The 25,099-nt window shown below is 39.9% G+C and overlaps 2 protein-coding genes across 11 annotated transcripts; one reads left to right on the top strand and one right to left on the bottom strand.

Annotated features, from left to right (window-relative positions):
- Window positions 1-1,571: 1,571 nt before the first annotated feature.
- On the bottom strand, window positions 1,572-16,842 carry tnrc6ba (trinucleotide repeat containing adaptor 6Ba). Of its 8 annotated transcripts, none has more exons than XM_046853538.1 (22): window positions 16,824-16,842; window positions 15,327-15,414; window positions 14,726-14,747; window positions 14,124-14,474; window positions 11,258-14,017; window positions 10,824-10,985; window positions 9,545-9,720; window positions 9,325-9,393; window positions 9,011-9,211; window positions 8,702-8,824; window positions 8,332-8,451; window positions 7,175-7,318; window positions 6,899-7,009; window positions 6,569-6,767; window positions 6,304-6,465; window positions 6,029-6,193; window positions 4,860-5,003; window positions 4,668-4,775; window positions 4,367-4,582; window positions 4,106-4,176; window positions 3,854-3,993; window positions 1,572-3,766 (listed from the first exon to the last, which is right to left on the bottom strand). In XM_046853538.1, exons 2-22 carry the CDS (start codon window positions 15,381-15,383, stop codon window positions 3,235-3,237), a joined length of 6,033 nt encoding a protein of 2,010 aa, XP_046709494.1. In that variant the 5' UTR covers window positions 15,384-15,414; window positions 16,824-16,842; the 3' UTR covers window positions 1,572-3,234. The 8 variants fall into 8 exon arrangements, with proteins under 8 accessions (XP_046709494.1, XP_046709498.1, XP_046709497.1 ...); XM_046853542.1 differs by lacking the exon at window positions 16,824-16,842 and adding an exon at window positions 16,409-16,695 and having other exon boundaries at window positions 6,029-6,103; XM_046853541.1 differs by lacking the exon at window positions 16,824-16,842 and adding an exon at window positions 16,409-16,694 and having other exon boundaries at window positions 4,668-4,760; window positions 8,702-8,821.
- On the top strand, window positions 15,444-23,132 carry si:ch211-141o9.10 (probable endonuclease 4). Of its 3 annotated transcripts, none has more exons than XM_046853546.1 (8): window positions 15,444-15,837; window positions 18,244-18,554; window positions 18,632-18,841; window positions 21,030-21,209; window positions 21,337-21,468; window positions 21,569-21,673; window positions 21,819-21,948; window positions 22,057-23,132. In XM_046853546.1, the coding sequence occupies exons 2-8, from the start codon at window positions 18,380-18,382 to the stop codon at window positions 22,112-22,114; spliced, it is 990 nt and encodes a 329-aa protein (XP_046709502.1). In that variant the 5' UTR covers window positions 15,444-15,837; window positions 18,244-18,379; the 3' UTR covers window positions 22,115-23,132. The 3 variants fall into 3 exon arrangements, with proteins under 3 accessions (XP_046709502.1, XP_046709503.1, XP_046709504.1); XM_046853547.1 differs by lacking the exon at window positions 15,444-15,837 and adding an exon at window positions 17,293-17,360; XM_046853548.1 differs by lacking the exon at window positions 15,444-15,837 and adding an exon at window positions 17,295-17,315.
- Window positions 23,133-25,099: the final 1,967 nt, after the last annotated feature.

Below are 25,099 nucleotides of genomic sequence, written 5' to 3' on the forward strand. Positions count from 1 at the left end.
GCATGGCACGGAAGATTCCCCTGCTTAAACCAGCACATGTCCAGGCACGTCTTAAGTTTGCCAATGACCATTTGGATGATCCAGAGGAGTCATGGGAGAAAGTCATGTGGTCAGATGAGACCAAAATAGAACTTTTGGGTCATAATTCCACTAAACGTGTTTGGAGGAAGAAGAATGATGAGTACCATCCCAAGAACACCATCCCTACTGTGAAGCATGGGGGTGGTAGCATCCTGTTTTGGGGGTGTTTTTCTGCACATGGGACAGGGCGACTGCACTGTATTAAGGAGAGGATGACCGAGGCCATGTATTGCGAGATTTTGGGGAACAACCTCCTTCCCTCAGTTAGAGCATTGAAGATGGGTCGAGGCTGGGTCTTCCAACATGACAATGACCCGAAGCACACAGCCAGGATAACCAAGGGTGGCTCTGTAAGAAGCATATCAAGCTTCTGGCGTGGCCTAGCCAGTCTCCAGACCTAAACCCAATAGAGAATCTTTGGAGGGAGCTCAAACTCGGTGTTTCTCAGCGACAGGCCAGAAACCTGACTAATCTAGAGAAGATCTGTGTGGAGGAGTGGGCCAAAATCCCTCCTGCAGTGTGTGCAAACCTGGTGAAAAACTACAGGAAACGTTTGACCTCTGTAATTGCAAACAAAGGCTACTGTACCAAATATTAACATTGACTTTCTCAGGTGTTCAAATACTTATTTGCAGCTGTATCATACAAGTAAATAGTTAAAAAATCATATATTGTGATTTCTCGATTTTTTTTTAGATTATGTCTCTCACAGTGGACATGCACCTACGATGACAATTTCAGACCCCTCCATGATTTCTAAGTGGGAGAACTTGCAAAATAGCAAGGTGTTCAAATACTTATTTTCCTCACTGTGTGTGTGTATATATATATATATATATATATATATATATATATATATATATATATATATATATATATATATATAAATAAAATATATATATATAAATGTTAGCCTCAAGTATTTTTCAACTTGAAAAATTGACTAGTCATAATTGATGAAAATATGCAGATTACTTTTATTAATGACATACACCAACCAGATATAAAATAAACAAAAAAAACCCTGAAATAATATATTAGGCAAGAGAACTGTCAGTTTCTGTAGTTGATGTGTTGGAAGCAGGAAAAAAGGGCAAACAAATCTGATAGCCAGAAGACTGGTTCAGAGCATCTCCAGAAGAATGTCAATAGCCTTGGTAATATTCCTGGTGTGCAGTGGTTAGTACCTAACAAAAAAGTGTCCTAGAAAGGCCAAATGTTGGACTTCCACAAAAGAGCTACTAGAGCAATAATGTCTTCAGTAAATGGCTATGACAGATAAATGTCAGAACACACTGAGCACACATCTTGGTGCCAGATATGACAACAGACCTTGCAGAGTCCCTGAATTATAGCTGCTCTGGTGGAACAAGGATGACCTACACAACTTTAGGCAGGTGATTTCAATGTTTTGGCTTCAATTTATAATGTTCAAAATAAACGAAATAAAGGCAGTAACATACATTCATGATTGCACACAAGACCAGGAGTTTTCAGTTCAACCTTTATTAATTGACTTGTTCTTTTTAAATTAACTTCTTTTTCTTTGTAAAATCAGAAAAACAAACAACCTGAACAGGAGTGATAAAGCCTGCCTTAATTTAAAATGGTACACAACACAAAAATAAACAATCGGTAACTTTAAGTGTTCCTAAAACATCGATCCAGCTCAGCTTGGTACAATAAGTTTGGCATGTCTCGGTATGAATGCCTTCAGTTGGTTGTTTCTTCTTAAAAAAACAAACAAAAAAACAAACAAAAAACAAAAACAAAAAAAAAAAAGCTTTTCTCTTTAATATTATTGCAATTCAGACAATATATAAAACAAAAAAGGCTGCTAAAACGACAACTTAAAAAATATTCATTAGTGCCAAAGTTTTTGAACTTGCTGTTTACACTCACGCATACAGACATTTCTGCATACACTTATCCAGCACACAGACCTGAAATAAGCGGTCGCACGCACATTTATTCGCCTCCCTAACCAGCATATATATTAGCAAACACACACCACGCTTCTTAATCTCTCAATGACACACATTCAGTGATGCCACACTAATGCTCCATGTCACCTTCAACTTTAAGGACTTCTCTCATGCACACGTAGGCAGAGAGGGCACATTATACAGCTAATTAACATCAGAGTGATCATAGTCATCAGAACAACAAACTTGATTGAGGAGGGGGAAAAAAAAAACGAGGTCAGCATATTAAGGAAGAGAGAGACATCTCTGGATTCCACTGTTCCACATTTAAAACAAAGACAAGGTACAGTCAGACATCAGAACTGCGTGGCTGGGTAAGTGTTTGACATTGCCAGTAAATAGGAGCTGTAACATTTTGAAGTGTCCTCTATGTCAAGTGCTCAACATCACATAGAACATTGTATGATGCATATATATTTGTCCGTATTTCTTTTTTTTTTTTTTATTATTATTACAGTGCATGCCTGAGTGATGCTGCCTCAGTATGCAAGTGTGATCTTATATAAACTCAAGATTTAGAACTCATCCAGTTGAGTTTAAGTCCTTTTGTCCATCTTTTTGTTCAGTTCAAGTCTTGCTGTAAAGTCTTCATTTAAGGATAAAAGGTGTATGAGGGATGTAGGCATGTGCGTCTGTGTAGATCAGTCAGCAGTTTTGCACTGCAATACTTACAAAAAAAAGAAAAAAAAAAAAAAAAGAGGCCGTGCCCCACACTCTGCATCTTCACGCTCCTGAGATTTTAGAATGGAGATTTGGATTATGGAGAGCAGGGTATAGAGCACAGTCTTTGCAAAACTGTGTGTTTAACAGTGTGTACATCTGTAACCAGTGTTCTCTCATACTATAATGCAAGTTTGTATTCGTAATTTGTGGCTCTCAACATTGGAGTACATCTGAGTGTGTATCTGTACTGTATGACTGTATGAGTGCTTGTTTTTATGAAATTTGTCTATATATATATATATTTCTGCTGGCAAACACATTTACTAATTCGTTTACGTTTATAAACGTGTGTAAATTCTCCAGATTCATGTGTTTAAGAGTGCTTTTATGCCTGCATTTGCCGATTTAAGGATGAACAATTGGGTGCTTTTCATTATACTCATGTCATAATCGACGTGTGTGCTGCCAGTGTGTGTGTGTATTTGTGTGTATGTAAATGTGTCAGTCAGAGGGAGTCAGAGCCTCCACCCAGCAGGTCTCCAGGTAGCAAAGCTGCAGGGCTGCTCATCTGGTGCCGATCCTCCAGAGCTGGCGACCCCCACAGGCTGCTGCCCGAATACCCAGCTGGCATTGCAGCCCATAGCCCTTGCCTGCTCGTCTCTACACCTGCCGCATTACTGCTTGTTCCACTTCCACCGGCACCATTACTCCACTGGGCAAAGATGTTCAGGCCTGGTGCCTGGACAGAGACTGGGTCTGGGGAGCCACCCGTACCATCCAAACCCTGCCAGCTAGAACCTGCAGGAACTCCACCCACATTGCCACCACCTCCTGTGGTAGAACTTCCTCCTCCGGCCCGGTCCCGTTCTCCAGAGCTACCAGTACCCACTGTGCCCACTGCACCTACGTTGGATGACCCTGCTGTGCCTGGTGGCCCGCCTCCACTGGTGCTTCCACCCTGGGAATGTGCAAAATAGCGAGCAACCTCATCCTCGCTCACAAACTCTGCCAGGATTGTGGTGTTGCCCAGAACACACCTGGAAATCAGTCAAAAGTCAGTTTTTTTGGTACAGGAATAAAGCAACGTTTTTAAACAAAAAAACAAACAAAAAAATTACACTAACATGTGTAGTGCACTCTGAGCTTTGGCTGCTTCTTGGCGAGTACTGTAGCGAATCAGAGCACTGCCCTGGGTTAGACCAAGGTGAAAGGTCAACAGAGGACCATGCTGCATACAAATAGTGCGCAGGGTGGAACCATCAATCTAAACAATAGAAGAGAATTTCAGTTTTTCTTACCGGACAGTTCATTTAACATTTCTGCTTTGTCTAATTCAGCATAGTTAACAATGAAAATGCTATGCATCTTTAATATACCTGAGGAGTAAGATTACTGAGCAACAGCCAGCAACTCCCCCTTGAGGCTCCGCCATCACTCCATGTCGACCCTGTTTAATAGACAGACACAGCGGATCATTGCCGTCAACCTCTAGATAGCAAAATATTTTTTACAACAGACAATTAATAATGAAGAGTTATACACACATATCTATCTATATCTCTCTATCTATATAAATAAATTATTATTATTTTTTAATGGCTAGTTGCATTGCAGGCTGAGAATAAATTTAACTATACCGGATCCATATCTTGTTTCTTGGCTTCCTCCAGAGGCACCCCAACCCCTCCCCAATCGTGGTGCTCCTCCTGCCCATGGGGACACAGAGGGCTGTTTCTGATTAGTCAGTCCTGGAGGTGGGCGTGGTAGCTGAGATGAATTCCGATTGGTCTTCCAAGGCTTGTTGTGTCCAATGGGCTCAGGAGGCCAGCTTGTTTTATACTCGGCATACTTAACTGTTGGAATAGTATTGAAAATGTGTCAGAGCTATTGGTTCATATTGGGAAAAATCTTACATTGATCATGAAAAACTTTTGTTACCTGAATTGTGTGCATTGTTGAGGGGGCTGTCTGAGGCACTATAGGGCCAGGCACCAGGTGAAGGCAGCAAGGTGTTTAGGGAGGGATTTGTTTCTGGAGAAGACAAAACTTTAGTTTACCTTAAATATTAAATGTTGTCTAAGTTTCCTTCGCAGAAAAAGCCCTGATCTGCATTGGTGTGGGTGTAACTACCTGTGTTATCTCTTAGCAACTGGTGCTCAGTATCACTGAGGCTTGACACTGCAGTTGAACCCAGCATACTCCCAGGGGTCATGTAGGGGTCAGATTCAGGATCAACACTCTGTATTCCTTTCCATGGCACCCCTGGCTGGAATTCTACACCATCATAGTAAGTAAATAGCAATCCTTAAAAGGAACTATATAAGCTTATGCTGACTTGAATCAAGAGCCAAGATTTTGAAACAGTCAGCTGGAGAATAATTGGCACCCCTAGTAGAGATAGATTTTTAAAAAATCCAAAAAAAAATATTGATTGAATTCAATTTATAATAATTTACATTTTAATAATTTGCTGTTACTTAGATTAAATTCACATTGAAAACAAGATATTAAAGTTTTAACCAAAACCTTGTGTGTCAAATGTAGTGTCATCACTGAATATTGTTTTGTACAGGCTCATCTCCTATAATGCTTGATGAGACTAAGAATAGTAAGGAATCCGAGACTATAGAATTTCAATAGGCTTTAGATTAGAACTAGGGTTGCTGTAAAAAAAAAAAAAAAAAAAAAAAAAAAGATTATGGATGAATGGATTACTGCATGTTTTGAATCACTCTTATAGCGAGAAGATCCAACCAAGACAGCTGTAGGATATTAAAAAAAAAAGTCAGCCAGATTTTCAGTAAAGTATTGCAGAATTACAGGGAGTCTATGAAGCCTGGTATACTAACAATATTCACATTGTATTTGGGTGATCCTTCACTACACGCAACAACTGTGCTGATTAATTTATCACCCTGTATAGCCCTCCTTTTTACCCGAGTAACATCCAGCTGTTTATTGTGCATTACAGGCAAAACACACTTGCATTGACACGAGCATCTTTATACATATTGTAGCTATTTTCAAGCCATTGCCTAATATATAGAAACCAGCAAATGCATGTATTTTCTAATCTATTCCCTATATTGATGAATAACTAAAGTGAACCCTAGATTATATTACAGCTACATTATTATTATTATAATAATTTCTCTCACATATTTAGATTCAAATCAAGACATTTATAGAAAAACATATATACAACTTTTTTTTTTTTTATTATTCACCTAATGAGCCAATAATTTGGGAGCTGACTACAGGTAACTATGTAGCATTATATATTGTCCCTGAATATTTACCTGGAGGCCAGCTGGATGTTCCAGTCTTGGTTCCCATTTTGTTTCCAGGAGTTCTCTGCCAGCTGTCTGAGGACCCTTGGAGAGAGCCACCCAAACCTTCAGCACCCAATATATCATACTGAGAATATGGGGAGCCTCCTCTCTTTAGAGGAGTAGCAAGAGGGCCTAAAATAGCAGCATAACAGTAACAGTTTTCAGACCAAAACAAAAACCACCCATGTGCACACCAGACTGCTAGAGAACCTCTGCATTGGGCCTTTACAGAATAAACTCACCATTTTTGTGAAGTGCATCATCAAGAGAAGAGGGAGCAGGTGAGTGACCCTCCATCATCCATTTAAAACGAGACTGCTGTCCCCCACCTTCTTTCAAACCACCTGAAACACTGCCCATGGACCCCAACTCAAGACCAGACAGATTTACACCAGAACCAAACCCTGGGATTAAGAATGTGGAAGGTTACGTGAAGGCAAAATCTTATTTAACTAATAAAGGAAAAAAGGAAAAAAGATTGATTTAGAGGTTACCATGAGCATTTACCTGAATATGCAGGTGATGATTTTTGATGCATGTCTGCCACTGAGGCTCCCAGTCCAGGGTGAGACAATGAGTCAGACATAGGGATCTTTTGGCTACCACTACCAAGGTGAGAAGGTGAAAGTTTAGAGCTTCCCCCTACATTTCCCGCATGCTGTTGCTGCTGCCTCTGCTGCTGGAGTACAGCCATGATTCTCGCAAGCTGGAGAAGTTTAAAAGCACAAAATCAAATTTGTTTAGACATCTTAAGCATTGTGTTAGGACTTTACAGAGTTATGTACTGATCAATATCAGGATAATAAGTAAGTGCACACTGCATTCAGTGGTCCACACCTGCTGGGGGTCTGCTTGCTGACGCACATTTTGAGGGAACTTGCGCTGGTTCTGTAAGAGCTGCTGCTGTTGCTGCTGCTGAGGTTGCTGCTGCAGAAGAAGCTGACAGGCCTATGATTAAAATGAGTCAGACAGTGAAACTACTACTAACTGTGAAAAACCTAAGGGTTAATCTATTCAAGAAAAACCACAAAAAACAACAACTATTGAATTAAATGGTACAATGTCAGCTCAATTCAAGCTAACAAGCCCTGATACACCAGTTCTGACACGCACCAGCTGAAACTGGATATGAGGGGGGTAGATACTGCTAAGCATGGCGATGTGTTGTGGTGACAGCTGAGGAGGAAAAACTCCTCCACCCACTGCTCCAACACCTGCACTTGGAGGAGGCATCTGCTTCAGCACAGAACCGGGCACCTAGACAACAGCATTAACCAGTTACTCCAATGAATCTTTTGGTAAGTTACCAAGTAATAATTTCATTTAAATAATTGAATGCATGATATATGACTCCTACTGAAATAAGCAAAAACTATTGCAATCAGCCAATAATCTAATTTTAAAATGTATAATTGTATTGGAAATGGTATTGAGGAAAGGTCAAATGTTTAGAATACATACTAATGCAAATAATCTACTGCCACATAAGCACCAGCTTATGTCTTTAGTGTTCAAAAGAATTTTTGAGATAAAATATTCAGACTTTAGTATCAACCATGATGAAAGCTGTCTGCTTACATTGCAACAGAACCTGTACAAAGTTCTTAATTAACATGGGCTGCACTTGCAGCAAGAGGATGTCACTGTGTAAAATCAGCCTTCTTAAAGGCACCCAGCAAATTTATCATAATCCATGTTGTTGTAAATCTATGTTGTTAACATTATTAAATTAGTCACTTTCCTATGAAGGAGCTGCGATGAATGATCATGTGATATTGCTTTCAATAAACACAATTTTGCAAATAAACAGATGCTGGATGCCAAGTTTGCCACATTCTACACAGCTCACCATTATCAATGATGGTGTTGTCCAGACACAATATTTTGAATATAATACCAGCCAGCATAAGGAAGTCAGTCATTTATGCCGTGTTCAAGGCAAAGTTCTAACTTCTAATTCTCTGCCTACATTCAGTAAAGGCCACTAAATCTGGACCTCAACTAAACCAACAAATTACTGTCCTGTTTACAGAGGGACATAAAAATCTTTCTCTTCACATTTAAATTAGTTTAAAAATAAGCATAACACTTGATTAAATGAACACCAGCCACCTAGCTAACAGTACTCGCTATTGCGCTGGGTCTAGCCTGTAACTATGCTACTTGCTATTGTCGCTGCACTCCAATTTCAGTCCAGAAAACAGTGGTGTAAGATGGAACAAATATTCATAATGCTATAATCCAAATAACATAAAAGTAAAGTAATGTACCTGAGGTGACAGGAACTGATGAGGCACTTGCGCTCGCACAGTTGGGTTAATGTGGGGCATCCCTGGCTGGTGCCTGGGCTGTGCCATTCCACTACCACTTCCAAATATATGACCACTTATCTGCATCCAGAGAAAGTGCAAATATAAGCACAAAATCAACAACTTATATGTAACAAAACTGAAGAGAATACAGTGCTTACCAACAAACAACAGAAAACAAACATCAGAAGAAAGAAGGGAGGACAAAGGGAGTAGTTTTGGGGTGAAAATTGGATTGGGTAATAATTTATAACTGCAACAATTAAAACTGGCCAGGGATAATGTGGTGAGATTGAAATGGGCTAAGAGAGATACAGTGGCATAGCCTTACTTGTCTAGGGGGATTGGGATGGTTGTAGAGGGGAGAGGGCTTGAAGACAGTGGGCGGAGAATATGGAGAACAAGGCACCTCCTCCCCAAGGCACCCATCCTGATTGGTGAAAGGCAAAGTCTGCTGATCACAGTGAGAGCAAAGCAGACAGGGCCAAATACAGGATTTGACAAAGAAGAAATAGGTGTAACAAAAAGGGATAGGTACGTGAGGTCAAGAAATTTGAAAAAATAAAATAAAAACACACAGGACATAAATTCACAATCAGAAATGCTAAATAAGCAACATTTGAAAAAAGTGACAGGTTACCTTGTCATAATAAGGCTCAGCAGGCCCCACTTCTTTGGAACCAGGTGAACGGAAGACAACTCCTCCTCCGCCTCCACGCCCTCCTTTGCGCATCTCTCCATTGTAGTCACTCAAACCCATACCTCGTTTATCTCCATCCATCTTTTTATCTTGGGGAGGGCCAGGAGCCAAATCCAAAGGACGACCACTGGGGTCCTCTCCCTATGAAAACAACCAACTCTTCATTTAATTGACTTACACTATACTACTAAAGTATTCCAAGTAATAATATATGGTATGCTAATATTATTTGTGGTCATTTGTGCAATACTAACCATAAGCCCCATGTTTGAAAACTGTCTAGTCATAGGGTTCATCCAAGAGTCACCACCTTTAACTGAACCCTTAGGGAGACAAAGCACACATTCCTTCATAAAAAAAAAAAAAAAAAAAAAGAAAAGCACAAGTGTCTGCTCCACAATCAAACAGTAGAAGCATCATTTCGTATTTTAACTAACACAACCTAATTGGGGATTTAAGGTTAAATTAGTGTACCTTGTTAGGCTTTTTGCCTCCCCAGCCTCCAGAGTTGTATGAAGAGCTACTGCCTTGAGATCCAGCACTGTTCCACACAACGCCACCACCCTCATCCTCCTCTTCCCAGCTAGAGTGACGAGAGGCACTGACAGACCCTTCTCTCTCACCCCAGCCTTCTTGCATAGACTTTGGACCTATTAAAACAAACATTACAATCAAAAGGTTCTTCTGCCACAAAATTAGGGCTTTAAATTCTAGTTTATGAAGCTTTTTCATGACTAGAATGCCAGACTAAACCAAATTGCACAGCATTGTATTGCAAAAATGTTTTTTATTTATATATATATATATATATATATATATATATATATATATATATATATATATATATATATATATATACATATATATACATATATATACATATATATACATACACACACACACACACACACGTATGTATATGGATCTTGCATATTATATAACATACATATTTATTTTAAATTATATAGATATATTTATTGGTTTGACATGTAACTTGGTTTTTAAGTCACAGTTTGGTTTAATTTTGGTAAGGTTAAAGGGAAGAAATGCAAAATATAAAACTGTTGTGTTTATTTATTAGCGCGCACTTTATTATTAACATTTTAAAACAATTTTAAGCTAAATGCATCCTAGGTGAAATAAGTAAAATAATATTTTATAAAAAATCAATTTAATAAATCAAATTAATGCAATACCCTTTTTTGTATGGATTGAGTAATATTTTGATGATCTATTGTACTGGAGATGATAAGATTTTAAGAGCCTTTGCAATGTGAGGATGCAGAGTGTTGTTTTTAAAGCATTCCACAATCTTTTTTACGCTCACAGATTGGAGAGCCTCTGCCCATCTTCACTTCTGAAAGACTCTGTCTCTCTAAGACATCACTTTTATATTTAATCATGTTACAGACCTGTTAATTAACTGGATTAGTTGCTAGATGTTCTTCCAGCTGAATGTTTTTTACATTTCTGGCTTTTTTAGCCATTTGTTGCCCCTGTGCCAACTTTTTTTGAGACCTGTAGCAGGCATCAAATTTGAAATGAGCTCATTTTGTGCATAAAAGTGTATAGTTTCTTAAACAGTTTAAACATTTATAATGTTCTCTATGTTCTACTGTGAATAAAATATTGGCTCATGTGATTTGAATGTCTAATTGAAAGTTTTCATTTCACAAAAAAAAAAAAAAAAAAAACGTCCCAACATTTCCAGGAATTGGGTCGTATATATAATGCAGGAGTGGTTCTTACTCACCAGACTTGATTGGGTTAGAGGGGTTTCCCCAACCGGGCACATTCCCAGCATCATCTGGTTCACCCCAGCCTGTGGATGTTTCAACAGGCTTGCCCCAAGCTGCTGTGCCATTGTCCACACAAGGACTAGAGGGAGAACTGCTTCTGCCCCATCCGGCTGAAGCTAAAACAGTGAGAGAAAGATACATGAAAAATGTATATTCCACGATTTGTTGATATTTGTATATTAAGGCTACAAATTACAAACTACTCACTGCGTTAGTAAAAAATATCTATACATGCAAGTTAGCAAGTAAAACAAACAAAGAAGTGCTATTTTCACATACACGATGCTTCTTCCACTTGACTGATTAATGGCTACAAATGTCCAGTACAGATTAACTGTGGCTGGATTTCAATTATTTCATTTCAGTAACTAATAAATATCATCCATACCCACTGCTGGGCCTTTACTGGAAGAATGCGAGAGGTTCATATCCCTGTTTCCAAGGCTTGTAGGCACTCTTCCTGACATAGGTGGAGGTCCCTGCTGCTGAGACTGCATTGATTGTGCCTGTCCAGATGAGCCACTGTTCTTGTCCCAATAATTGACAAAGTTGTAGTTGTTGGGATCACCCCAAGCAGAGGTTCCATCGTCTATTTCCTTTTTCCTACTAATAGACTGTGGAGAAGGTTCCTCCCAGCCACTTGGCTCTGAACTGCAACCAGGGCCACTGGATATTTGGGGTATGGGCCCTGAGGACCACCCTGAACTTTGGCTTGGAGCTGGAGCAACTCCTTGTCGTCCCCAGCCCCCTTGCATGGCCCCCGTGTCCAGTGACTGTGACGGCTGTGATTGTTGCTGCTGTTGTGCCTGACCTTTCAGAGAGGTCGACTGGCTGTTTGGCATCTGTGAAGCATGTACATTCCCACCCCAACCTGAGGGAGATTTGCTACCCAGTTCTCCCCCTCCCCCAGCTCTGTCAGTACCTCCTGGCCTACAAGCTTTCCTTGGATTGCCTTCATCCCAGCTTCCCCATGTACCTACTTCTGAGTCTATTCGTGTACCACCATTATCTTTCCCATCACCCCAGTTCCCACTGCTTGCTTTGGTCTCCCGCTCACCCCATTCACTACCACTTCTCTGTCCCCAGTTCCCACCATCCCCTCTAGACATTTCATTCCACCCTCCAGTCCCTTTCTGATCCTTATTATTACCCCACTCTTCACCACCTCCTACTTGAGTACCCTGTTGTCTGAAATCTCCCCATCCACTTGATCCACCCCCTGTCACCTGATCTCTCCACTCAGAACCCTCACTGCCCCAACCTTTCCCTTGGCTTTCTGATGGACTTAACTCTCCCCAACCCCCTGAAGGCTTGTTCTGTCCTCCTGCTAACTGACCCACTCCACTTCCAGATTGTGAAACACCAGGGTTTGGGATACTGTTAGCAACTGACTGTGGACCTCGATTAGGTAAAGAGGAACTACTGCTGCTGCTACTACTACTGTTATCCCAGCCATCTCGAGGTGAGACAGATTTTGGTGCGAGGACTGAATTGGAGTTCAGGTTGGTGTTCTGAGGTTGACCAGCATGCAAAGATGAGGATGATGGGGCAGTGGTTGAAGTGACAGTAGAGTACGGTGGAACATGGCTTGGAGCGGCCGATCTTGCTGCACCTGCTTTTCCTCCTTCTACTTCCAAGTCCCAAGCCACATTCTGTCGAATCTGAGTCTGCCCCCATCCTGAGTTGGACAGCACTCTGGGGTCCAAGTCAGGGCGATTGAGCAGATTCTGTAAGGCCACTTCAGTGTTGGGGGTCTGATGAGAGCGGTGGTGGCCATGGTGCTGATTGCCATTTTTTGAATTTCCCCCACCACTGGAGGATGAGGTACCTCCTCCACCCCTGGTTCCCTGCCCTCCCCACTCATTGGATTCTCCTGTTCCTCCATCTCCTGAACCTTTCTGATTGTCCCAAGCTCTTGTCATAGTAGAAGTTGTGGAGGAAGAAACTGATGGGTTTCCAGCACTACCACCACTGGTGCTGCTGTTACTGCTTGAGCCATCCCCATTTCCCCCACTTGGATTGCCAACACTACTAGAATTACCCCAATCACTAACTCCCCCGTTCCATGCTCCCTGAGATCCAGTGCCCAACGTACTCACACCCACAGGTCCTCCTCTTTCATCCTGTCCACTGAACCCCCATGAGTTTCCCCCATTTCCCCCATCGGCAGATACAGAACTACCACCAGCTCCACCCTCCCATGCATCAGTTCGTGAGGCACCCGTTTTGGAATTTGCAGGAAAAGGCTGAGCTCTCCAAGTAGATGAAGTGGAAGAAGAAGAAGATGATGATGATGATGATGCAGAATGACCCCCTCCCCCAGTACTTCCACAGTCCCCATCACCTCCATCCATCAATGCTGTGTTTTTTGGTCCTGCTCCTGGCTCCAGTGCTGTACCACCCCATTCTCTACTGGATGGCTCTACATCTTTATATTGCATTTGGTGAAGTTGGTGCTGATGAGAGGCTTGATTCACAGAAATAGAGTTGTTGGCAGACAATGATGTTGAGCTTTGGAGAGAAGTGGAGCCACCCTCTGTTGCAGCTGCCCCAGCCCCATCTGGTACCAGGGCTGGCCAAGCAGAGGGGTTGGCATTAGGGTTAAAGTTGGCACCTGGAAACCCACAGTTGACACCAATGGAGCACTCAGTCCCTGAAAGAGGGGAGGCTTTGGATACGGAGGGCAATGATCCTGCTGCTACTGAATTTCCAACTGTGGCTCCCTGGGACCCCCAAACAACACTACTAGGCTGCATACATTCATTGGTTGAACAGGAGGATGTGGGTGGGGAGGGGCTACTAAAACTGCCACCTTTTCCGCCTTCATTTACTCCTCCCACAATTTTCGGTTGTTGCCTTTCACCCCATGAGGCACTACAGTTTGGCATTCCATTGCCATCTGCACCTCCAGAAACGGCTTTATCTCCTGTTCTGGCTCCATCCCCAGCAGCAATACTAGGCCATTCCTCTAAGTCTGACCCATCCACTATCACCTTATCCCTGCCCTGAGAGAGGGGTTGGCTACCAGAGCTAACCCCCCACATGGAATTTGCATAATTTGTAGTAGTAGAAGAAGCAGCGATTGATGAGGAGGATGATGTGTGGGGCAGAGAGGAAGCAGCTGAACCTGCAGAACCCAAGCTGGTATCTGTAAAATATAGAAATATAGAACAACCAGATCATATAGTTACTCCTTTAAAGACACAATAATTTAATTAAAGTCTTATTCTGTAAACCAAATCAAAGATTGTTACCTGAGGCAGTGGCCACTGTTGCACTGGGGCTATCTCCCCCACTGTTGCCTCCTCCCAGCAGCATGGAGGACAATGGTGGCTGGCCCCTCTTCAGTAGCACTTTGTGGTCCTGCTGGCAACGGAATCGAGGGGGCACTTCACGGGGCATGTAGCGCTGTGGGGCCTGGGTACTGGGGGAGGGCTGTCCGTTGGCCACCGCCGACCGCTTAGCATTGTTCCCACCCTGAGGGGGGGCACCAGCAGCCGGGGTGGCAGTGGAGGATGTTGTAGAAGAGATAGGGCCAGGGCTGGAAGAGACCGAGCTGGGGACGGCAGGAGATTGGGCAGATGGGGTCTTGGTCAGTTCTGGCACTGTCATGAAAAAAAAAAAATCATTCAGAGAAGAAAATTGCATTTAATTAAACAAAACTTGAATGAAATCAAATGAAACCAAAACCAGAACACCACAAAAGACCAACAAATAATGTAACAGTAAAGCAACACCACTTATAAAATTCAAACAAGAAACTATCCACAAAGAAATAAATTGAATGTATAAATAACACAAAATGAAGCCTCATGGACACACCAAGTTTAGCGCATTATGGAAGATAGAATATTACCTTTGTTTTTTTGCTCGACCACCTGAAATGTAAAAAGTACATCATCAACGAAATGAACAAGCAAACATATTTAATTCAATATTTATAGATTGATTTGTGATATATACCAAGCTTAACTATTGTGGTGAAAGTGAGCAGATTTTTATTTAAACTTTATAGAAGTATTCTGCCTGTCTGCCCTGTGTAACAAAGGATTTTACTCTTCAAAACATATGTAACATGACAAGTGTATTAACATGGAGTAAGAGCCTTCTATAACATAAGCAATGTCACGTGCAATAACAGCCACTAACATTCCTCATAGAGATCCTTTAACAGTAAATGTAGCTATGATTAAAAGTTGAGTTTAGAATTACAATTAAAAGCAGTGTGCTTCTAAATAAATGATATATGTTCAGACTCAGACACACTTCAGACCATGGAGGTACATGAAAAAAATAATGTGTAACAGACATTTTGGCAAGAACCTCAAAAGAGCAAAGATACTCTGGGCCATTAAATAAACGTATAGCTGTTAGATGAAAATCAAATCAGGTTCTCTGTGCCAGCTTGTAACTCAAAATACCTGCTTCCTATCTAAGATCGATAACATCATCTTTACCTTCTGTGAGGTTTCCCTTTTCCGTTTATCTTCCTTCTTCCTTTTCTTGTCTTCCATGAACTGCTGTTCCCTTTCCAGACACTCCTTTCTAGTAAAATAAAAGCAATGCAATGATGAAAACTACTATAAAAAGTTATATGTGAATATATAAAATAAAAAATTTATTAATTTGGGCAAATGAAAGGCCCAGACCATTTGAATGGGGGAAAAAAATGCCCAGCATGTTAATAGTGTCGAAAGTGAAACAAGTGTGTTGACTAATAATGCTCGACATAGCTGGCACTCCATTCACCACCCGCCCATTTCCTTTTTAGCATTTCTGTGCAACAGATAGTGCGCAGCTTTCAGCCAAATACCACCGTCGCGGCCTCACCACCATCAAATTTGGCGGAATTTGAAAACGTCTAAAAGCAAAACGTATAACGCATATAAACTATTTCACCTCCGAAATCTCCCCCAGACACTGAGCTGAAATCCAACCCTCTGAGCTTAACAACTAAAGCAGCATCAGGTATGATCACGTCCAACAGCTAATCCACCCGAGGCCTATCGAGGAAGAAATATCAACTTCATTGACGACGGAAGCGCATGTAAAAGCTCAACCAGTCCGAGCAACCTGCACCGAATGACCAGTCAAATACAGCAGCCAGACATCCATCCAGACACACACACAAATACACACCGAGTAGAATTAAGCAAAACTCCCGCTAGCTTTTTACGCTAGCCGGCTAGCCAAATATTTACGGCTTCGCTGTCAAACAAACGCGCCGCGTTCAAACGGTGCATCATCCCGGCGTTCAACCCGCCGCTAAAAACACATTTTGTGCAAAACGACCTGCTAATAGTGCAGTCGGGTTTTATATTTTATAGTCTGAGCTGGAAAGGTCGGTAAAAAAAATTAGCTTGGCTAGCCAACTACGCTAACGGTGGACGGACTAGCTGTCGCTCGTGCCGTCGGTTCGGAGAGGCTTGTAAACATGTTTAATAATGCATCAGCCTTCAAATGCACACTAAACGCCGCTCGTCTAACAAACAGTAACCTGACGAGACATCCGCCATAAAATATATAAAGAAGCACTTACCCCAGGAATTACATGAAATGTAGCTAGAAAGATAGCTACTGCTAAAGTGCTTCAGTGCGAAATTGTAAATTTTGAGGCATTCGAGGCGATTTGAAATCCACCACACTCCATTAAAAGTACCCAGCGACGCGGCTAAATTGAAAACGAGTCCTTCAGGGTGCTCTTTGTAACTCTACAATGCGATCATGTAAACGAAGGAACGAGCAAACTGGTTTTTAAAGCGCTGTAAAGTCAGTCGGTTGACGGTCGGCCATTTTACTGCTTGGCTATGAATTGTGTGTGAGCGGCGCTCGGTCGGAAGGGGGGGTTAGCGAAGGGAAAATGTTGACCTTCAGTATTAAAAGTCCACAGATCGCGACTGACCAAGAATGACCTGAACCCCTGTTTTTTTTTTCTCTCTCTCTCTTTTATTTACCGATTATATGCACAAAAGTCTAATCCTTTCACACTGACACCGACAACAGGTTACACGTTCTCCTACCGTCTCTATTCAAACAATGACGTCATATTTTGAAATCCATTCACTACAATGAAAAGCTATCGAGGGGAAAATACGATAAAATAACGCCAGGATTGTTCGCCTTTCTGTCTGTCTAAATAAAAATTTATTAGTAATTATTAGTAGTAATTAGTAATGAATTATAAATCTATATCTATATATTTAAGTATAAAGTTGAATTTTTCATACGAAAGAATGTGATTTTTATTGCTTACAGTACACACACACACACACACACCATATATATATATATATATATATATATATATATATATATATATATATATATATATATATATATATATATATATATATATATATATTAGGCATGTGACCACGCCCATCTCGTCACCATTAGCTCCCCGCCCATATATGAGAGTAGAGGGGCGTGGTTTCACACATACACAGGTTGGTCTGATGCTCAGGACGCAATACAAACTATAATCTATTACCGTAAGAGTAATAAAAACTTTTAAATTTTTATATCTAACATATTCAACACTAATGCATTCCAAATATTTTCTTTTCAAATGTGTGGGAATACATGGATTTAGCGCATTGCTAAGTGATGATGTAGCTAGCGTACTGATAGCACTTTATTTAATATTTGGTTACTGTAAAAGTGACTGTAATATTGTGAATACTGTGTATGTGTAAAATTATTACAAATCATGAATCAATTAGATTTTATTATATAGCTAAGCGTGGTATTTTGTTGTTGTTGTTGATTGTTTTTGTTTAAATCCACCAAATCGACACCTACGAGCTTGTATTTGAACAAAGTACACACATCATAAGTTGTCTGGTTATATAGCAGAGATGCACAGATAAACATTTTTCTATGAAGGGACTAAATCAAACATGATTTAGGGCTGTGAGCAGAAAAAAAAAAATATTTTACATTATACTAATCATTATATTAAAATAAAAGTTGCAATAGTTCCTCTCATTTATGGTAATATTTTAATAATTAAATAAATACAGATAGTAGTCGATTTACGACAGACCGGTCATAAGTAAAGTAGGCTATATGTACAGCACTGTGAAATAATGCCGGAAGCTGGTACGCACTGTCGTACGCCGCGGCTATCGATTGTGATCGTAAAGTCGAATGGTCGCAAGTTGTATAGGTCGTAAGTCGACGACTACCTGTATAAAACATGACTTTGTAATCTGCTTGACTAATGCAGCACATTTTTAGTACAATGAGAAACAATTCAGTTTATTCCACTATAGAGTTCAAAACCTATTCTTTGACATCTAATGAGAGACACGAAGATTGCCCTTATTTTTCAAACGTTTTACAAATGGCATTTTTTTTTCTTTTTCCCCAAAGGTCACCACAGGCCAACGTTGGACTTTGGGCATCTCTACTATACAATAACAAAACCTATATACCTTGTTGCATATTTCAAATAGGCAAGCAATCAAGGTGCTGGTTGTCCTCATCAGGTAACTAACTTGAGAAAGTGATGGAGTCACATAAAAGAGGAGAGAAGAGGAGAAAAGCTAGAAATCCAGTAAAAAATGAGGAAATTGAAGAATTAGATGAACGACCAGGATGCAGTACTGAAGAAGTGGTGAGGGGAAAGAAAGGAAGAACTAAAGCACAAAAAAAGTACATTGGTGCTCATGTCTCTATAGCAGGTAAGGCATTTAGAGCACATTTTAATCTAATTGCAGTAAAAGTAGAAGAAATATAATAAACCCCTTATATTTTAAAGGAGGTATATGGAAAGCAGTTGAAGCAAGTGTAGACTTGGGGGGTCACAGTTTCGGATTATTTTTGGGTTCCCAACGTTCATGGCAAAGACCGGCCCTTGATCAATCTGCTGCAGTGAAATTCCAGCAGGCGTGTTCTCAACACGGCTTTGACCCAGCCCACATTCTGCCACATGGATCTTACCTGATGAACTGTGGCTCTCCCAAGGAAGGTCTGTCTACCACATGAACATATACCCCCTGAAAACATATCTGTGGTAAAGTTGCACTCTGACCGAAATCAAGATTTTAATGTTTAATTAAATTTTAATAATTTAATGTTTTAATGTTTCAGGTCATCAAACTAAATTAAACATTAGTTAAAGAGAACACAAGTGAACACAACATGCAGTTTTTAAATGAAGGTTTTTATTATTGAGGGAAAACAAATTCCAAAACTATATGGCCCTGTGTGAAAAAGTGTTTGCCCTCTAAACCTAATAACTGGTTTTGCCACCCTTAGCAGCAACAACTGCAATCAAGCGTTTGCGATAACTTGCAATGAGTGTTACAACGCTGTGGAAGAAATGTTGTAATTTAGCCACATAGGAGGGTTTTCAAGCATGAACCGCCTTTTTAAGGTCATGCCACAGCATCTCAATAGGATTCAGGTCAGGACTTTGACTAGGCCACTTCAAAGTCTTCATTTTGTTTTTCTTCATCCATTTAGAGGTTACACACTTACTGGTGTGTTTTGGATCATTGTCCTGCTGCAGAACCCAAGTTCACTTCAGCTTGAGGTCACAAACAGATGGCCGGACATTCTCCTTCAGGATTTTTTTATAAACAGCTGAATTCATGGTTCCATTTATCACAGTAAGTCTTTCAGGTCCTGAAGCAGCAAAACAGCCCCAGACCATCACACTACCACCACCATATTTTACTGTTGTTATGATGTTCTTTTTCTGAAATGCAGTGTTACTTTTACATCAGACTTATTTGGACACATCTTCCAAAAAGTTAAACTTTTGTCTCGTCAGTCCACAAAGTATTTTCCCAAAAGTCTTGGGGATCATCAAGATGTTTTCTGGCAAAACTGAGATGAGCCTTTAAGTTCTTTTTGCTCATCAGAGGTTTTTGACTTGGAACTCTGCCATGCAGACCATTTTTGCCCAGTCTCTTTCTTATGGTGGAGTCATCAACACTGACCTTAACTGAGGCAAGTGAGGCCTGCAGTTCTTTGGGTGTTGTTGTGGGGTCTTTTGTGACCTCTTGGATGAGTCGTCGCTGTGCTCTTGGGATAATTTTGGTCGGATGGCCACTCCTAGGAAGGTTCTCCACTGTTCCATGTTTTTGCCATTTGTGAATAATGGCTCTCACTGTGCTTCACTGGAGTCCCAAAGCTTTAGAAATGGCTTTATAACTTTTTCCAGACTGATAGATCTTTCACTAATATTTAAATTAGTTGGATAATCTGAAACATTAAGTGTGACAACCATGCAAAAAAAAATAAATCAGGAAGGGGCAAACACTTTTCCACACCAATGTATTTCACCAGTGTTTCTTAAGTGCAGGTTACAATATCTGTGTAAAAACTTAACAATAGCAGAGATGGCAAAAGTACACACATCCTCCACTCAAGTAGAAGTACAGATACTCGTTTTAAAAGAGTCTGGTAAAAGTTGAAGTAGTGACTACACTTTTTCACTGAAGTTAAAGAAAAAAAGTTTGGGCTCTTACATGTACTTAAGTAAATTACAACTAGTAGCTGTTACTGCGCTATTTTTTAGTGTCACGCTGGTAACTGGACCTCACATCATATTAATATATTAATACAAAATAATACAAAATGTTGTTATCAAATGAATGTTTCCAGGCTAAACCATCACCATATAGAACACAAGCAGAGAAAAGATGATGATGATCAGGGGATCATGAATGTCTCTGTTCTGAGTTATGTTTACATCACTGACTCCCTCTGTCTCATCCATGTTAACCCCATACTTCCTGTTGCCTTCTGCCCTACTCGTTGTTAGCTTCGTATACTAGCCTATGTCTGTGGTGTGTGATAACCAGGAAATTATACACCAGTGGTAGATCGAAAAAGCTGCAGAGTGACAAGAAATAGATTGATGGGCTGAAAATGGCATGCAGTGAGAAGGAAAAATATTTATCCATAATAGATTAAACCTAAAGTAACGAGTCTGGTTTGATAATGTAAGAAGTAGAAAGTACAGATATTTGCGTAAAAAATTTAATGAGTTAAAAGTTGTCAGAAAAAATAAATAGTGAAGTAGAAAGTACTGATAAGAGAAAAATCAACTAAAATACAGTAACAAAGTATTTTTACTTCATTATTTCCCACCTCTAAACAACAGGCTAAAAAAATTGCGATTGGCTGTGCTTTTTCTTACATCTCAGATATATTTGATAAGAGCCAAGACATGTTGGTTGATGAACTCAGTCGCTGCAGTGTTTTGGGCCTCACTCAGTTCAACTTCCATCCTGGGGCCACCTTGGGCTCCAGCAAAGAGCAGTGCATTGAGAGGATCGCTCAAGCTATAAACCATGCTCACCAGCAAATACCTGCAGTCTGTACTGGTAAGCTCATTAACCACACGAACTACATGAATAGATTTGTTTTTGATAAACTGGTCCATACATTTGATTTTATTTGTTCTAATTTTGGCAATGCTCTCTTTTACTCTGTTTTGCAACTTCTCACTAGTACTTGAAAATATGAGTGGACAGGGAAGTACTGTGGGTGGGGAGTTTAATGAGCTGAAGAGCATAATTGACCATGTTCGAGATAAGTCACGTGTTGGAGTATGTCTAGACACGTGCCATGCATTTGCAGCAGGTGAGGTGTTGAGAAATAAAAATTTTCTAATGTTTCAGTTTCAATCCAATTGGTTTACATCATTTCAAATGTTGTGAGGAAACCTGACTTGTCTTTGCAGGTTATGACATTTCTTCAGCAGGAGGAGTGAAGTCTGTGCTTGATGAATTTGACCAGGTGGTTGGATTGCACTTCCTGAGAGCAGTTCATCTCAATGACTCAAAAGGTGTCTTTCTGAAATAGAACAGTTATCAGTTGCCAGTGGTTAACTAGTTGTCTAGTTATTCCTTTTAAATACACTCTTCATGCATGTAGCAAAACTACTTGTGAATGCATTTGTATTGCTATAATGTAACCACTTGTGTTTTCAGGTAAATTGGGATGCCATTTGGATCGCCATGAGGACATCGGCCGTGGACAGATTGGCATCGCTGCTTTTCGAAACATTGTAAATGAGCCTCGACTCGACAACATCCCTCTCATTCTTGAGACACCTGGCCGGTAATTATTAATTACATTAATAATTTAATGATCAAACATTTTCAATTCAAAGAGTAGTTATTACTTGATTTTGGGGTAATTTGTATTTGTATGTGTCCTGTTCCACAGCCCAGGTTTCGAATATGCTGAGCAAATAGAACTCCTGTATTCTTTATGTGAGGACTAGAATTCATGGAGCCTCTTCACACATTCATGAAGCCTATTCGCAGCTATAAACACTGTGTTCTGTTTGGTTCACTTTACATATTATACATTTCATACAGACAAAAACCAAATCAGTTGGATTTATATAATCTGTTAAATATTCAGTGTAAGTGAATGTTAAGAGATTCCAGCAGAGGGAGCTGTAAACAAGACAAAGTGACAGTGAGCTGAAACCCCCACAGTAAATCCTATAATATGTCTGGGTTTGCATTTCTGCTTTAATATTGTACTTTCATATGGTTAGAACAAAAATCTATCAATCATTTTCTGTTAGTTTAAAGTGTGTGTCATTCATAATATTCTTCCTCTTTTGTCTGTTAATGCTTGTTCTTTGCATTCACTGTTAGTGGGAAATACCCCGTTTTTTCATTTTCTTCTTATCCCTGGCCAAGTTTCTAAAACGTTAGCTCATTTAAAGCTGTTCACATGGAGAAAGCAGCTCACCAGACCACACGGACACCGCTAGCCTGCAATAAACACTATTTCTGTTATTGCCCCAGGAACAATCACAGCTCAGTTCATGCAAATCTGATATGGCATATAGCTTTGACAGCTAATTAAAAGGTATTAGTTGTAGAAGTTGTGGTTCTTCTTGAAGGCACTGAAAGAAGGGGTTTAATGTACATTTTGACAGGAAGGGAAAGGTGCCTTGGTTAGGAATGTTTCTCCAATTCAGTGCCAGCCTACAGGAAATGCCAGTCACACACAAATCTGTTGTAACAGCCTCAGTGTCTGGTTTGGATCATTGGGCTACACAAAATCTGTCGAGTCTATAAAAGTTACACTGCTTGGCTTTATTTAGCCTATGTCAGACATGAGGGTTCTTTAACAAATGTAAATGAACACATGAATGCAAATTTAACGTTATATGTAAAAGGTTTTCTCTGACTGTAATGAATTCCAATGGAGTTTTTAAAGGAATTTTACAAGGCCTTTGCTTAATTTTGTGATCAATAAATAGGTAAAATACTTTCAAGTAATTACTTTTAACTTTTTTTTACTTTCTTTTACACATAAGTGATTAAAGCAAAACTTCAATTAAAACCATTCTTTGGCAAACAATGTATATTAAATTTTAAATTGTCAAATGAGGACAAACCACTTAAGTTTAAAGTATGTTAAATAGAAGTGGAGCTTATGCACACAATTAGAACAGATACTTATGATGCTTCATAAGTGGTTAACCTAAATTTCATACACAAACAGTTCTGCCAACCGCTGAAAGATTGTATGAAAAATGTCCATTAGATGGTAACTTTAATTTGACTAAAATTAACAGCTTTAGTATAATTTAAAGCTTAGCTGGATATGAGTGCAGGGTGGAGGACTGAATCAAACACTGTTTTTCTTATTATGGCAGGAGGGAGGGTGCATGCACCAGTCAGAGGATTCAAATGGAAATACTACGCTACTGTCATGTTAGTGTTTTTGCTCAATTGGCAATTCATACACATTAACAGGTGACCTAATAAACAGCACAAAGGTTTGTGCACAAAGATTAACATATCATCAGAAAACCTAAGGCTCACTTGATTTGGGCAGGTTATTTAAAAATAAGCACAAAAGCAGCATGTTGGGTACAAACCAAAAATTTATGTGTAACATTCGTTTTAGAGACTGAGATTGTCCACATGCTGCACAACAAAATCAGATGCGTAGATCGCCCTGTGCCCAAAAATCAAGCAATGAAGTAAACAGTTAGCAAACGTGGCTGTATAAGGCCTTCTATTCCTCTCAACTCCTGCCCTTGACCAAGGAATGTTCCAGAGAGTGGTGGCTGGGAACGAGGCCGCGCAGCCTCAGACAGGCCATCACACGCAGCAGCCGCAGGCTCCAGTCCGATCTCTGAATCCTGCTGATTTGCTGCTAAGCATTCAACAGCCTGAAAGACTAAATCTGTCTTTATAAATGCTTTGTTCTTTGTGTGGAAAAACAAACCCAAGAAACACCACAGTGTTATATTAGAGAGTGATAGCGTGTATTTTACAATGTTTGTAATTTGTTTTGCTTGTATGTACATGAGAGTATTTATATTTGTCCACAACAAATAGCTACGCTGAAGTTTTATATCTATCTTGGTTTTCAGATCACACTTGCTGAGTTAAGGAATCTCTGATACTGATGCCTTTACTTTATGAAAAACACAAATTACTGAGTGTTCCAGGCTATTTCTACTCTTACATCAGCTGTCACAAACATGCACACACAAGATTTAGATTGAACTGCCTATCACAGTCCAGAGTTAATTATGCTAAGATGTGTAACTTTAGATACAGTATATAATTGTAGAAGAGCAGGAATTTGAGTTTAGATGATGTAAACAATCATTTTCTCCACCCAGTGGCTGGTGTGGATATTTAGAAGAAGATAGGATTAACTTTCTCCTTCTTTAACAAATGCACACTCACTGGTCTCTTTATTAGGAACACCATACTAATATTGCTATTATTATATACTTATAGTTTGTCAGGGCATTGATTCCATAAGGTATTTCAGGGAGACTCTGGCCCATGTTGGCATGATCACATCTCATAATTACTGCAGATTTGTCTGCTACATATTCATGCTTCAAATCTCCCACAGTTCTATTGGGTTCACATCTGGTGACTAAGAAGGCAACTGAAGTACAACATTATTATGTTCATGGATCCAATTTTGAGAAGACTTTAGTTCCATGGCATGTTATCATGCCGTATGTAGTAATTATAGTATGGGTTATCACCATAATATAGAAGCACATACTCAGCATAAGTATGCAGGCTGTGTCATTCAAACAACGATTGACTGAAATTATAGAGCACAATATGTGTCAAGAAAACAGTTTCCAAACCATTACACCACTTCTAAACTTTTAAGACAAAGTAGGTTGGAGTCCATGGAATACAAAATTCCAGTTGAATACCTGATACCTGCAAAGCACAACAGAAATAAAGAAAATCAAGAAGGA

The sequence above is a fragment of the Silurus meridionalis genome, chromosome 7, assembly GCF_014805685.1.
Source record: "Silurus meridionalis isolate SWU-2019-XX chromosome 7, ASM1480568v1, whole genome shotgun sequence".
NCBI classification, from domain to species: Eukaryota; Metazoa; Chordata; class Actinopteri; order Siluriformes; family Siluridae; genus Silurus; species Silurus meridionalis.

Excerpts from the sequence above, each read along its gene's own strand:
- tnrc6ba (XM_046853538.1), bottom strand. The coding sequence starts at position 15,383 with ATGGAAGACAAGAAAAGGAAGAAGGAAGATAAACGGAAAAGGGAAACC. Across the intron at positions 8,452-8,701 it reads ATCCCAATCCCCCTAGACAA|ATAAGTGGTCATATATTTGG; the intron begins GTAAGGCTATGC and ends CTCTGGATGCAG. Across the intron at positions 5,004-6,028 it reads AACATCCAGCTGGCCTCCAG|AATTCCAGCCAGGGGTGCCA; the intron begins GTAAATATTCAG and ends ATGATGGTGTAG.
- si:ch211-141o9.10 (XM_046853546.1), top strand. The coding sequence starts at position 18,380 with ATGGAGTCACATAAAAGAGGAGAGAAGAGGAGAAAAGCTAGAAATCCA. Across the intron at positions 18,842-21,029 it reads CTGTGGCTCTCCCAAGGAAG|ATATATTTGATAAGAGCCAA; the intron begins GTCTGTCTACCA and ends CTTACATCTCAG. Across the intron at positions 21,210-21,336 it reads AATACCTGCAGTCTGTACTG|TACTTGAAAATATGAGTGGA; the intron begins GTAAGCTCATTA and ends ACTTCTCACTAG.